We start from the raw sequence: 16,401 nt of genomic DNA on the forward strand, positions 1-16,401 counted from the left end.
CAAAAACATCATGGGTCCTTTCCAGAAAAAACTGGTCACCCATGCCTTACTGTTGGTGCTCCACATGACAGACAATCTGCTTTTCACAACATTGTTTTTCTTAAACACATGGGGGCCTTTCCAAATAATACACATTCATTGGTTTTACCTTAAAATCTCCACTTGCATTGCCACAAAGCAAAAGAATTAGCCTATCCTTCATAGGCTTGTGTCCTTTCCTCCTGGGTTATATATGTTATGTCTGGCATTTTTTTCCTGTACAACACAAGTTAACACACATTTTGTCCAACCGGACTAACCTGTATCAACATGACCTAAACAACTGTCTCCCCTTGGTAACACTTCAAAGACCTAAACAAGTGTCTGCCCTTGATAACACTTCAAACCTTTTGTATCACTCTAGATTACTTTTAATTGCTTACTTAAACTGATTTACTTATAGATATGAGGAATACACAAAAAAAAATAAAAAAAATAAAATTACCCAAAAATAATAAAACCAATAAACAGTGGGTTTGGTAAAAAAAAAAGTTTTTTTTTTTTTTTCAAACCCTGGATTTATCTTAATGCTGTGGAGATAAAGAGCATGATTCAGTAAGGGAGGCTAGATGATCAGTACTTGTAGTTCCTCCTTTGCAGAATCAATAGTGATGATCATATAGAAAGTTGTGGACTGGAGAATTGTTCTGTTGAGGAGAGAATGAAAAGCTTTAGAAAGATATGAAATACAAAGGATGAAAGTTTCAGGAAATGGATGAGTAAGGTACTGTCTCTTAATTGCCTCTACCTTGGACGACACAATTTAACTAAGGTTTACAAGGAATGATAGGATAGGATATGGTAATAGGTTTATAATCAGAAGAGTCCAGTAGAGAGATTAATTAAACATAATAAACTGAAGGGTTAAAAGTTAGAAAAAGATGAGAAATGTTGGATATATCCTAAAAGGAACTGAAATTTGGTATAATGCTGCAATAATTGCTCTTTGTCATAGAAAAAACAAAATTAAAGGCTTGTTTAGATTTGTCAATGAAAGACAATGATAGCCAACCTTGTAGTGAGCTCTGAATTCTTCAAATAAGAAGTTCTTTGGTAAAGGAAATTAAACTAATAAAGAATATTAATATTAATCTGGAAAAATACAAAGGGATCTTTACTTTTATTAGTTTATTTGATATTTAGAAAATATATTTAGACTTAGTCCAGTAAACTGGAGAATATAGAAGTCCAGGTAATCTTTGAGTACAAGCTCACTAATAAACTGTCTGGTACCTGCACTCACATCTACATGTGCACCTAACTGCACATAGTATATATATTCAGATCTGCATTCATATCTGGATGTTCACATAAATCTGGATACCTGATGCATCTTTAATTCTCACAGGTAGACATACTGCGGGTGTTTCTCATGTGACAGTACACCTGGGGTCTGGGCCATATGTGTTTGCCCCGAGGTATTTACAAAGCCAGGAATCAGGTCAGATTATGAGGACACTGCTTATCTGTGTATTGTGTTGTCTGCCTCTGTCTGTCATTATGTTGTTCATGTCACAAGCTTATTCTCATAGACTGAAATGTAAATCATGTACACCAGATTTTAGTAACACCTTGCAGTGTCTCCACAAAAATGTAGCTATTTGTCACAATTTTGTTTTCTTATTTATATTTTTTTAAACTGATATACATATTCACCCAGCACGAAAGTAACATGGCTGAGCGAATTATGCATGGTAAACATCATGCTGAACAAGGGTTAAAAAAAAAAAAAAAAAGTAAAAGTGGGAACATTGCAGAACCCTGAACCTGACTAAAAATAGGACTACACTCTGGAATATATATATATATATATATATATATATATATATATATATATATATATATATATATATATATATATATATATATATATATATATATATATATATATAGATAGATAGATAGATAGATAGATAGATAGATAGATAGATAGATAGATAGATAGATAGATAGATAGGTATATATATATATATATATATATATATATATATATATATATATATATATATATATATATATATATAGACAATCACAATACCTACATGTTTTTTGTGACTTGTCACTTGACACTGTGACAAACTACTTTCTGCTCCTTGACCAGACCACTGCTCATAACACCATCTTCCACAGTTTGGTGGGTTTCATGGTGTCTGTACTCGTTCAACCTACTTTTATCCCAATACAGTATAGAAGAAAATGTCATCATAAATAAGGCATTACACAAGGTCATTTCAACACTAGATGCAGAAGCATTGTATTCTGCTGGAAACCTTGTAGTTAAGGCATTATCCTCATACACACATGCTGTAGATTTATCCTGCAGCAGCCTAAGAATACAATAATTGTATGAGAATCCACCACATTTTTTCTTTTTTTTTTCTTTTTTTATATACTTGCTGAAATAAATGTGAATAATTTACAAAAACAAACAATTATTTGTATTCTAAAAAGTAAAGTAGTCCACATACAGTAAAAATGCTAGAAAAATCTGATTCTATAAGGCTTTTAGTGTATGCAATGTTACATGAAATATGGATATGTTAATTGAGAAATAGTTGACATACTTTTTTTTTCTTTTTCTTCCAAGCTGTATATTGTAGAATACTCAGAGCAAGTGCACCTATTGGTTGTAACTATTTGCCTTGTATGTTAATCACAATGCTAATTTTTTTTTTTTTTTTTTTTTTTTTTTCACAGCTGGTGCTCCAACAACTGTTGTAACAACTGTTGTTCCTTTGGGGTCACAGTCAACACACATGATCTGCCCTCATTGTCATGCTGAGGTTGACACAACAACAAAGACTTCACCCTCTGTTGTGGCTTGGCTCTCTGGATTTATTATATGCATTCTTGGGTATGTAATATGTCTTTTTCATTGTGTTAATATGTTTAAAGAGAGGCGTACATTCTTCACTCTCTCTCTCAATCTAAACCTCCCAAACCTTGGCTTAACACAGCCTGTTCTCATGCTATACATGATAGAGAGGTGGCCCACAAAAGGTACTTGAGCCTTCCATCACTTGAATCTCATGCACTGTATATTTCTACCTGGAATCATGCCAAGTCTGTTCTCCAACTAATCAAAAACTCCTTCATTAATAGAAAGTGTCAAAATCTTTCAAGATCTAACCCCCCCTCATGATTTTTCTCACCTTGCCAGAAACATCTCCAATAACTTTGCCTCTTCATCTTTCTCTCCTTTATTTCAACCTGATGGCACCGCTGCTATCACATCTATCTCTTAAGCTGAACTTTTCACTCAAATCTTTGCTAAAAACTATTTGGATGATTCAATGCTTGTTCCTCCCTTTCCTCCACCATCTGACTATTTCATACTACCCATTAAGATTTTTCGCAGTGATGTTTTTCATGCCTTTACTGGCCTTAACTCTCAGAAGGCTTATGGATCTGATGAGGTCCCTCCTGTTGTTCTCTGAAACTGTGCATCTGTGCTTACAGCTTGCCTAGTCAAGCTCTACCAACTCTGTCTATCAACATCTACCTTTCCTTTTTGCTGGAAATTTACCTACATTCAACCTCTTCCTAAAAAGGGTGACTATCGTAATTCCTCAGACTACTGTCCTATTGCTTTAATATCCTGCTTATCTAAAGTCTTTAATCTATCCTCAACAGGGAAATTCTTAAACATCTATCACTTCACAACCTTTTACAGTGATACATTGACTTATGAGTGCCCCAACTTACAAGTTTTTTAAGTTATGGGCTGTCACTTGGACAGTTTTTTTGCTTTGAGTTGCAAGCCAGAATCCGAGATATGAGCAAGCTTCACATACGCTGCCACTAGTTGGCACAGTGAGTGCCAAATTTCCTCATCTTGCTCATTCACTTCACATGTTTTATATGACATTTGTTATTTAGAAATACATTTTTCATAGAGTAAATGCTTGATATAACAAACACATGAGAGAGAGAGAGAGAGAGAGAGAGAGAGAGAGAGAGAGAGAGAGAGAGAGAGAGAGAGAGAGAGAGAGAGAGAGAGTTGTGGCTGTGTGACAACCAGTGAGTGACCTTGACAATGGTTGCTCTCTCTCTCTCTCTCTCTCTCTCTCTCTCTCTCTCTCTCTCTCTCTCTCTCTCTCTCTCTCTCTCTCTCTCTCTCTCTCTCTCTCTCAGATAAGTTAACACACACACACACACACACACACACACACACACACACACACACACACACACACACACACACACATGGAAAAAAGTAGATAGTAGAGTACCACAAGGATTAGTGCTGGCACCAATACTTTTCCTGATCTACATAAATTATATGCCTGAAGGAGTAAAGAGTTACATGAGCTTGTTTGCAGATGATGCAAAATTACAAAGACATATAAGAAACAACAAAGACTGAAATTCTACAAGAGGATCTGAATATTTTTTTTTTTTTTTTTTATGTAGGAAGGATACTGGCCAAGGGCAACAAAAATCTAATAAAAAAAATGCCCTCTGAAATGCCAGTCCCTTAAAAGATTCAAAGCAGTGGTCAAAAATTGGTGGATAAGTGTCTTGAAACCTCCCTCTTGAAGGAATTCAAGTCATAGGAAGGTGGAAATACAGAAGCAGGCAAGGAGTTCCAGAGTTTACCAGAGAAAGGGATGAATGATTGAGAATACTGGTTAACTCTTGCATTAGAGAGGTGGACAGAATAGGGGTGAGAGAAAGAAGAAAGTCTTGTGCAGCGAGGCCGCGGAAGGAGGGGAGGCATGCAGTTAGCAAGATCAGAAGAGCAGTTGGCATGAAAATAGCGGTAGAAGACAGCTAGATATGCAACATTGCGGCGGTGAGAGAGGGGCTGAAGACAGTCAGTTAGAGGAGAGGAGTTGATGAGACGAAAAGCTTTTGATTCCACCCTGTCTAGAAGAGCAGTATGAGTGGAACCCCCCCAGACATGTGAAGCATACTCCATACATGGACGGATAAGGCCCTTGTACAGAGTTAGCAGCTGGGGGGGTGAGAGAAACTGGCGGAGACGTCTCAGAACACCTAACTTCATAGAAGCTGTTTTAGCTAGAGATGAGATGTGAAGTTTCCAGTTCAGATTATAAGTAAAGGACAGACCGAGGATGTTCAGTGTAGAAGAGGGGGACAGTTGAGTGTCATTGAAGAAGAGGGGATAGTTGTCTGGAAGATTGTGTTGAGTTGATAGATGGAGGAATTGAGTTTTTGAGGCATTGAACAATACCAAGTTTGCTCTGCCCCAATCAGAAATTTTAGAAAGATCAGAAGTCAGGCGTTCTGTGGCTTTCCTGCGTGATATGTTTACCTCCTGAAGGGTTGGACGTCTATGAAAAGACATGGAAAAGTGCAGGGTGGTATCATCAGCATAAGAGTGGATAGGACAAGAAGTTTGGTTTAGAAGATCATTAATGAATAATAAGAAGAGAGTGGGTGACAGGACAGAACCCTGAGGAACACCACTGTTAATAGATTTAGGAGAAGAACAGTGACCGTCTACCACAGCAGCAATAGAACGGTCAGATAGGAAACTTGAGATGAAGTTACAGAGAGAAGGATAGAAACCGTAGGAGGGTAGTTTGGAAATCAAACCTTTGTGCCAGACTCTATCAAAGGCTTTTGATATGTCCAAGGCAACAGCAAAAGTTTCACCAAAGTCTCTAAAAGAGGATGACCAAGACTCAGTAAGGAAAGCCAGAAGATCACCAGTAGAGCGGCCTTGACGGAACCCATACTGGCGATCAGATAGAAGGTTGTGAAGTGATAGATGTTTAAGAATCTTCATGTTGAGGATAGATTTAAAAACTTTAGATAAGCAGGAAATTAAAGCAATAGGACGGTAGTTTGAGGGATTAGAGCGGTCACCCTTTTTAGCAACAGGTTGAATGTAGGCAAACTTCCAGCAAGAAGGAAAGGTAGATGTTGACAGACAGAGCTGAAAGAGTTTGACTAGGCAAGGTGCAAGCACGGAGGCACAGTTTCGGAGAACAATAGGAGGGACCCCATCAGGTCCATAAGCCTTCCGAGGGTTTAGGCCAGCGAGGGCATGGAAAACATCATTACGAAGAATTTTAATACGTGGCATGAAGTAGTCAGAGGGTGGAGGAGAGGGAGGAACATTTAATGTGAAAAAATGTCATGTAATGGGAATTGGAAAAAGTGAAAAGAGACCAAAATGTACGTATAAAATGGGAAATGAAGAAATAATAAAAGTACAAGAAGAGAAAGATCTGGGAGTGATAATACAGGATAGTCTACAATCCAAGAAGCATGTAGAAAGGATATTCAGAGATACATATAGAATGGTGAGAAATACTGGAACAGCATTCCACTACATGGATAAATATATGATGAGAAAGATAATTACCACTATGATTAGACCAAGGATGGAATGTGCTGAAACAGTGTGGTCTCCCCACAAGAAAAGAACGTGAAAAAAATACAAATATGAAGGATGGCAACAAAGATGGTTCTAGAACTGGAAGAATTAATATATGAAGAAAGGTTAAAGAAAATGAATCAGCCAACATTGGAACAAAGGAGAGAAAGGGGAAATTTAATACTAATTTTGGAATAGAATGGAAGTAGATAATGAGAAACTGCTGCTAAGAGAAGTAGGAAATACCAGTCACATAAGAGGACACAGCAAAAAAACTAAGAAAAGGAAGATGCTTGAGTAACATAAAGAAATTTAGTTCCCCACAAAGAAATATTGAAGTTTGAACAACCTAAATGAGGGTGTAGTAACGGCAATGTGCACAACTGGAAAAACTGGATAAGTATAGGTATGGAGATGGGGCCATGCAAGCATAGCTCAGGCCCTGTAAATTACAACTAGGTAAATACATTAGAGTGGCTTTTACCTACATGGACATGGATATGATGAAAAAAATAATTACAACCATGATACACCCCAAGTTGGAGTATGCTGCAGTCATATGGTCTCCACATAAGGAAGAATAATATAAAGAAATTGGAAAGGAAAGAATACAGAGGACAGCAATGAAGATGGTGCCAGAATTGAAGGAAAAGACTTATAAAGAGTAACTGGAAATAATGAGACTAATAACACCAAAAGAGAGAAGAGAAAGGGAGACTTGATAACAATGTGCAAATTAATAAACTGTTTGGAGAAGGTAGACAGACAAGTTTTGGAGATGCATATGGATGAGGGAACAAGATGTACAAGAGGACATACATAGAAGATTAAGAAGACTAAATGTCTCAGTGACATCAAGAAATATAGTTTCTTGTGTCGAAGCATTCATCTCTGGAATAGTTTAAGTGAGGATGTAGTTACAGCTGTTAAAATGAGCAAATTTAAAGAAAAATTGGATAATTGCAGATATGGAGACAGGGTAAATGAGCTTTAGCTTAGAGAATGTACAATACAACTAGGTAAAACTAGATAAATATACAGAGAGAGAGAGAGAGAGAGAGAGAGTTGTGCTTGCATCATTGGCCATTGTCAAGGTCACTCACTGGCTGTCAAACAGCCACAGTTCATCTCTCAAACATGTGGTTGACTGTGTCAGCCAACTCTCCCACATTTTAAGACCTAGGATGTTAGTAAAATAAAGCATGCATTTGATAATTTTAAAATATAATTGCGAAGTTTTGTAAAATAAAACAAGTGTTCAATAGCCTTAAATGGGTCATTTTACCTGAAATTTAGTAAACAGAGGTATGTTATATCAACAGTTTACCGTATTCAAACAGATTAATGACATTTCAACTCATTTCAGTGAGGAAAATTGATTTAACATACGAGCAAATTTAGTTGTGAGCTCTGTCGCGGAATGAATTAAACTTGTAAGTCAAGGAACCACTGTATGGCCACTTTACTTGTGATCTTCTGGCTTTCTTTACTGAGTCTTTTTCATCCTCTTTTAGGGATTTTGGTGAAACTTGCTATTGCCTTAGACATGTCAAAAGCTTTTGATAGAGTCTGGCACGAAGCTTTGATTTCCAAACTACCCTCCTACAGCTTCTATCCTTCTCTCTGCAGCTTTATCTCACTGTTCTTCTCCAAAGTCTTTTAACAGTGGTGTTTCTCAGGGTTCTGTCCTGTCATCCACTCTTCCTGTTATTCATTACTGATCTTCTAAACCAAACTTCTTATCCTACACTGATGATACCACCCTGCACTTTTCCACGCCTTTTTGTAGACGTCCAACCCTTCAGGAAGTAAACAGTTCACTTAGGGAAGCCATAGAATGCCTGACTTCTGATTTCTCTAAAATTTCTGATTGGGGCAGAGCAAACTTAGTATTGTTCTTTGTCTCAAAAGCTCTATTGGTCATCAACTCGACCCAGCCTTCCAGATCCCCTCTTCCTCAGTGACACTGTCCCTTTCCTCTACACTGAGATTCCTTGGTCTATTCTTTATTTATAATCTAAACTGGAAACTTCACATCTCGTCTCTAGCTAAAATAACTACAAAGTTGGGCATTTTGAGTTGTTTCCGCCAGTTTTCCTCACCCCTCTAGTTGCTAACTCTGTACAGGGGCCTTATCTGTCTATGTATGGAGTATGCTTCACATGTATAGGGGGCTCCACTCATATTGCTCTTCTAGACAGGGTAGAATTAAATGCTTTTTGTCTTATCAACTCCTCCCCTCTAACTGACTGTTTTCAGCCTTTTCTCTCATCTCCACAGTGTTGCACCTCTTAGTATCTTCTGCCACTGTTTTCATGCTAACTGCTCTTCTTGCTAACTGCATGCCTCTGCTCCTCCTGCAGTTTTGCTGTACAAGACTTTCTTCTTTCTCACAATTATTCTATCCACCTCTCTAATGCAAGAGTTAACCATTATTCTCAATTATTCATCCCTTTCTCTGGTAAACTCTGGAATTTCTTGCCTGTTTCAGTATTTCCTCCTTCCTGTGACTTAAACTCTTTCAAGAGGGAGGTTACAATACACATCCTTTAATTTTTTATGACCACTTTTGATTTTGTTTGGGACTGGCATCTCTCTCTCTCTCTCTCTCTCTCTCTCTCTCTCTCTCTCTCTCTCTCTCTCTCTCTCTCTCTCTCTCTCTCTCTCTCTCTCTCTCTCTCTCTCTCTCTCTCTCTCTCTCTCTCTCTCTCTCTCTCTCTCTCTCTCCCCTTGGATGGTGCCTCTCCTACAAAAAAGGTCTTGGGAGATACCTCTCCTGTGTTAAAATGTCTTGTAAAAGGCAATGACAGGCTCTGTTCTTTCAAATGCCATTAGAGTAGCTTGCTGATACTAGGTAAAAGTAACCAGGTAGATTCACATTTATACTGGCAGTGGCAGGAATGGTAGCATCTCAGTGGTGAAGATAACAATGGGATGCATTATGATGTCACAACAATGTCCTAATACTTTCATGCATCAGGCAGCTGGGTGGGTCTTACATGCAGTGAATTTGCTGTAGAAAGTGCCTCTGCTATTTGCTTTTTGTACTTGATAATTATGAAAATTAGCACAGTGCCTGAAACACACTCTATCAATGTATGATCCAAATTCATCAGTTTGTTTGAGAGTTATTCCTGAAAAACAATGCGATAATGCTCCTGAAATGCATAATAGCTTGACCCAGTTTGTTTGAAGTTTTACTTAATGTTTAATTTAATCAATTAACTTTTTTATTATTCATTTGGAGAATTTCTTTATTAGTATTATTTTAAAATTTATTATTATTATTATTATTATTATTATTATTATTATTATTATTATTATTATTTATTATTATTACTATTATTATTATTATTATTATTATTATTATTATCATTATTATTATTATTATCATTATTGTTAGATTTTAATTATTTATTTATTTATTTTTTTTTTTTTTTATTTATTTTTTTTTTTTAGGTGCTGGATGGGATGCTGCCTTATTCCCTGCTGTATGAATGATTGCATGGATGTTGAACATAGCTGCCCACACTGCAACTCCTTCTTGGGCAAATACAAGAGGGGATAAGCTACACATCCAAGAGGCCTGCCAACTTCCTGTGCCTTGTGAATGGTACTCAGACCACACAACTCCTGGCCGTCCATATATGATCAATGGAATTTTAAGATTTTTTGTGAATGTTACTCAGATTTTCCTCTTTAAGATTTGTTGTAAGCAGATTTTATATACAGATGTACAAGAGGAGATAAACGACACATCCGAGAGGCCTACCAACTTTCTGTGCCTTGTGAGTGTTAGACCACACAACTCCTGGCCGTCCATATATGATCAATGGATTTTTTTTTTATCCTCTAAAATTTGTCATAAACAGATTTTATACACAAATATGTTAAAGCATATATGAATAGTTAGCTAGCATTCAATCAAATTTTGAACAATAATGTAGAAACTTTGAGTTTCAATGCACTTGTTCTGATCTAGACAAAAGAAAAGTAAACCTTGACATCAAAACACAGTTATTAAAGAAAACACTTAATATAGTAAAAAAATATCATAAGTAAGGAAGAAGTAAAATAGAGGAGAAAGTTGTAGTCTTATTATTTGTATTGATTTGCATTTCTCTATCATACAGCCAAATTCTTCCAACTGCCATATAGTGGCAGAGTGGACAGAACACCTTCCACATGTTTGTTACTGTTGCTAAGTTATAATATTAATGAGTTAGAAATTATCTATTATTATGTGATTCATAAATTTGTCTTATTTAATGGTTATTTATGTTGTATTCATAATAGACATATGTTTTGTCTTCCATGTTTTATTTATTTATTGATTTTATTTTATTTTTTTTTTTCAGTGTTTGAAAATTAGATCCTTTCAGATGTGAGATGAAAGTCAGTAAAGCAGTTAGATGATAATATCTGAAAATAATAATGATGGCTGCACTGTAGTGCAGTGCAATATATATATATATATATATATATATATATATATATATATATATATATATATATATATATATATATATATATATATATATATATATATATATATATTAGCTTCATAATTAAGTTATCTTAGTAGGAAGGTGCATTATTGTGTTCAGTATTTTATTTTCACTTTCTTGTTTTTCATTTTCATTTATTATGTTATTTTTTTCTTTTTACTTTATTTATTTATTTCATTAATATTATTATTATTATTTTATTTATTTATTTTTTTTTTTTTCACAGTACACATTAGCTTGGCACTACATATGTAGATAATGCTTCCCTCCATCATTTATCATTATGATATTTAGAAATTTCCCTCCCTCCTCCCCCCTTGGTAAAAGTGATTGTTTTGCATCCTGCAATTCTAACGAAGTAAATGATCCTTATAGTATTTTTTAAGTATGTTAGTATTTCAGTTTTGGTAAATTTTTTGTTGCCATTAGATTAAATGGAGTGATATAATATTTTATCACATTGAATCTGTATAATGCTAAATATATAGGAACTAGATTAACCAATCGGAATTAGCCACATGCATGCCACATGCCATTTGTGCGTGTTTATATATATATATATATATATATATATATATATATATATATATATATATATATATATATATATATATATATATATATATATATATATATATATATATATATATATATATATATATATATATATATATATATATATATATATATATATATATATATATACATATATATGAGTAGTACTGTGGGAGAACTCTCCAAGCGCCACCCACAATGAAAATCCTGTTTTCACACACAGACAGTACCTCAAAGTGTGTCCTACCTTGTGGAGTTAGAGCAATATCCCACTGAGCCAAAATGGTTAAAAATGCTATAGATTATACAGTATTATTTTTCTTATTTGACACAGAAGCATAGGAGCCTTCTACTCTGTGGTAAAATACTTCAAGCACCTTGAGTAAAGTGAGTCACCACAGCTAGCCACTCAGCATGGCGGCTGGCCCTGACGTGGCATGATGTCATAGGACATCATGTGTGGCTGGTCAATGGTGCCATCATATTGCCCTGACATAGCGCTGAGCCAATGGGCTTGGAGCATTTTCCCACACACACACACACACACACACACACACACACACACACACACACACACACACACACACACACACACACACACACACACACACACACACACACACACACACACACACACACACACACACATCTCAGTCTCGCTTCTATCCTTGCCACTTTACACTAGCATTGTGAATCACTATTTTGTGCTGTTTATAGCCTTGTCTAGAACCTTAATATATTGCATCTCTTGCTATCTTCAATTGCTATTTTCACACTAACTGCTCTTCTGATCTTGCTAACTGCATGCCTCCCCTCCTCCCATGGCCTCACTGCACAAGTCTTTTTTTTTTTTTATTTCATCCCTAAACTGTCTACCTTTCTAATGCAAAAGTTAACTATTATTCTCAATTATTCATCCCTTTCTCTGGTGAACTCTGAAATTCCCTGCCTGTTTCTGTATTTCCTCCTTCCTATGATTTGAACTCTTTCAAGGGGGAGGTCTCAAGACATTTACTTTTTTTTTTCTCTCTTTTTTTTTACATTCTATCTGACATCTCTATGTCAGATAGAATGGGAACCGGCATATTAGTGGAACTTTTAATTCAAAATTTTCGTTGGCCTTAGCCAGTGGACCTTGCTTTAGAAAAAAGAAAACAAAGTGAAAAGAAAATTAACACTTAATTCTTCATATACATGATGAGCTTTAACATTAATAACTACTAATTGGTTTTATTGATTGAAATTTTCTTTGTCTCTGTAGGAAGCTGTTACTACCTTAAGGATTAATTTGCTACATATTTCACAAAAATCATATGATTGAAACAAGATGTATGGGTTTCAATATTGGCAAACTTCAGGAGTGATTTCTGGTGTTTTTAAAAAATGGCACTTGGAGCATTCTCCTGCAACACTACTCATATACATATATATATATATATATATATATATATATATATATATATATATATATATCAGAGTTGGGCATCACTAACGGGTTTGAACTTCCGCTATCACAAATCAGCTAACTTACTGCAGAACTTTTGCAATCACAATTCTGCAGATTTCAAGATTGTTTAAATCACTATAGCAAATCCAATATCACAAATCACTACACAATGTTTGCAGTCTTCTGCCACAAAAACCTGACACTACAAACACAAAATGTAAACAAAAATTTTATCATCAGTAGTTCTTAAATCTTTTCACTCTGTTTGCAGTGTAATGCTGTAGATAAGCATTCATAGTTTCATTTTTTTGTTTTTTTTAAGATATAAAGAAAACTATTTCTCATGACTAAGATTGACCATACATACACTACTGCTACTTCAAGTATGGACACAAGCAGTCAGTGGCCATTGAGAGGCAACTTACCTTAAAATAGAATTGCTGGCTTGTCACTTGCCTTGCTTGGGAGCTTGCCTGGCAAGACGTTTCTTACTTGACAAGTTACTTGCACACTTGAATTTAAACTATAACTGTCTCGTGTAAACTAGCCTTTAACAGAGATAGGCACGCTGGGAACCAGGATGGTTCCTCCATGTGTTAGTGGAGGTTAGCAGAAGTAATACCACAAACACTAATCTGCAAATTAGTGACCTTTTTGCCGCAAATGCAAATCTGCAAATGAAATGGAATTTCTGCCATTGCAGATTTGCAGACTAATTGGCGGAAGTGCCCAGCACTGATATATGTATATATATATATATATGTACATGTATATGTGAGTGCGTGTGTTTATTGGTTGCTTTCTTGGCAACCATCTTTACCAGTCATTTGCTTAAGTTGAGATCACAGTTACTTCTAACAATCACACTAGCTGCTCTAAAGGCACCCACAACAATCTAGAATCTTCAAGGATGACTTGACCTGCTCACTCCATTGTCTGTTTAGATCAGTCCCTCTCCTTAGTTGTGGCCACACCATGTAGGTTTAAAGTTTGGCAGGAGTGTGGACCAGGAAAGAACTTCAGGTGAATATTTGATTTCATTTTCATTTATATATCCCTTTAATTCCCACCATCTGTTTGAAAACTAGGATTTTTCAGATGTGAGAGGAGTCAGTAAAGCATTATACTGTAACATGTTAAAGAAGATAACTGTGATGGCAGCATTGTGGTGCTAAATAAGAAAAAAAAAAAAAAAAGATCCACCATTGCTTTAAACTTAATTTGTCATCATGTGGATCCAACCTACATTTTTTATGAGTGGCAAGAATTTGTATATCATCACTTTAAAGCACCATAAAAAATATAAAAGAATCTTGAAATCAATATTTTGTATGTGACTTTTCTTGTGTACCAATATGACAGTTCTTGAATTATGACATATGATGGAGTACTCTCATCATTAAAGATGTAAGTCACCCACGACTTGTAAGAGCTCCACCATATTACCCTTCTTAAAGAAATTCAATGCCACTTCTAGAATGGACTTTTATTACTGTATGTATACTCATGATATTTAGTGACACATTCTAAGCACATACTCATTTTTTATGTATAAAATTAAGTACCTGTGACATTTTTAAGCATCTGCATGAGCAATGTTATACTGCAGGGGTACTTGTTAAAAAAAAATAAATAAATAAATAAAAAAGATGCTTAGTAAATGAAAAGGGGCTGTGATTTCAAATGATGCCATGATTATTTAGTGAATCATGACCTTCCCTTTCCTGATCACACAGTCATTGCCCACTGTCTATAATGTTGACAATTTCTTGGTAGTTGTTCAACTGACACATCACAGTTTACTCTTCTGTTCCTATCATGTGTCTCATGTCCTCATGTTTGGATGGTTTTCTCTGTAATACCTAATATTGTCCTGTAACAACTTAGTGCCACATAATCAAATATTGTCTTGGTGCTTGAAGTCTCATATAATAATAATACACTTCAAATTCAAAGTCATGCAATACGTGTTTTTGTTGATATTACAAAAAGTAAATAAATAATGCAAAATAATTATGACACTAGTTAGAAGTAACTGCTTTTTATGAGGCACATATTTGACCAAAGGGAATTCACATTGTTATAATTATCTTGAATTCTAGTAATGAGATCTGTTGGCTGCAGTTATAAATACAATCATGTGCCAGATTGTATAGTTAATGTATATGCCATTAGAATGTTGGAAAAGTAATCAATGTTTGTTGATTACTATCAATAAGAATCTCAGTCAAGACTTGTGCAGCAAGAGCTCATAGAACTCATTCATATCAAGCTCTCAACATTTTTTGCACTCTTTTAACTTATTTTTAAGATGTTTCTGCCAGGGTTCCTGTGAATTTGAGCAAATGTGAGGTTTGAAATATGTTCCTGGAACTATTGGACAGTTTGAGTTATTAGTTTTTATAATATGCAGCAAATGAGACACCAATCATTGTCTGAACCAAATGTAACATGGGTATTGTTTTGCAAATGGCATTAAAGAAATATTTAGAAGTTGTGAAATCAGCTTATTAATGCTGCATATCTAAAATAGAGTCTTCTGATAACTCATACTGACCATAATTTTTATTTTTAGGCACTTCAGATTGGGTTTAATATAATTATATGTTATATTAAATTAATTAGTGTAGGAACACCTTTTAATCTCCTATATATGAAAAGAAAGAAAAATATATAAAGGAATATTACTTATAATGTAACTTCTCAATGTTCACAGATTCTGGTAGGACTAAATACCAGCATGACAACACACACACACAGTATATAATTCTATTTGAGTTGTTCTCAAATACTTTGTAGAATTTTTGCATATATCTTTACTATGATGCATTATTTTAGCAAAGAGATACAGTTTGATGTTAAAATTTTATCACATCACATGTATAAGTCTGCCATATACTATAGTATTTTTACTATTACTAACAAATGTATCATTATTTTCTCAATTAAATACTTAATGTTCTTGTTCTTGTTTTTTTTTTTATAGCAATCTTCAATATCAACATTTATTCTATATAGAAATTTCTCAAAAGTTTATATTTCCAGTGCTTTATAAATTCTACAAGTTCTGTGAATTTAACTTTTGAGAAATTTCCACCATAATGAATGCTGATTTGTCCAAAGGTCATACATAACCAATAATGTAAAATTCATCATCTGCTACAGTTTTGTAGGTGAAGTAGATAAAATCTATGATTTTATCCATAAGTTCCCTTAAACTTGTGTTCCTTCTATTTGTTGAAGTTCAGCATAAGTTTTGTGACACTGTTATGCTGAATAAGTATAACAGAATGTGTAGGATGCACTAGTACAACAGTTATATGATATTACAAAAGCAGATGGTTCTACAATTTGCAAGAAGAGACATATGCACTTTTTCATTGTTCTGTGTTGTACTCAACGATGATTGTCCAGATGGCTCACCTTCAATGTTTTTCTTTAGCCTGTAATGCAACTTCTCTATAGATACAACAGTGCATACCAACACATGATGCCACTGTCTT

The 16,401-nt window shown here is 34.9% G+C and overlaps 1 protein-coding gene across 8 annotated transcripts in view; it reads left to right on the forward strand.

Annotated features, from left to right (window-relative positions):
• Positions 1–15,863, forward strand: part of LOC135102912 (LITAF domain-containing protein-like) — a 34,094-nt gene extending 18,231 nt beyond the window's left edge. For 4 of the 8 annotated variants that reach the window (XM_064008572.1, XM_064008570.1, XM_064008567.1 and 1 more), the window contains 3 exons: positions 1,388–1,480; positions 2,737–2,893; positions 9,848–15,863. In XM_064008572.1, coding sequence (XP_063864642.1) covers positions 1,388–1,480; positions 2,737–2,893; positions 9,848–9,956 — 359 coding nt within the window. In that variant the 3' untranslated portion in view covers positions 9,957–15,863. The remainder of the gene's footprint in view (positions 1–1,387; positions 1,481–2,736; positions 2,894–9,847) is intronic. The other 4 variants (XM_064008573.1, XM_064008569.1, XM_064008574.1 and 1 more) reach the window with 1 other exon arrangement.
• Positions 15,864–16,401: the final 538 nt, after the last annotated feature.

The sequence above is a fragment of the Scylla paramamosain genome, chromosome 8 (assembly GCF_035594125.1).
Source record: "Scylla paramamosain isolate STU-SP2022 chromosome 8, ASM3559412v1, whole genome shotgun sequence".
Lineage (NCBI taxonomy): Eukaryota > Metazoa > Arthropoda > Malacostraca > Decapoda > Portunidae > Scylla > Scylla paramamosain.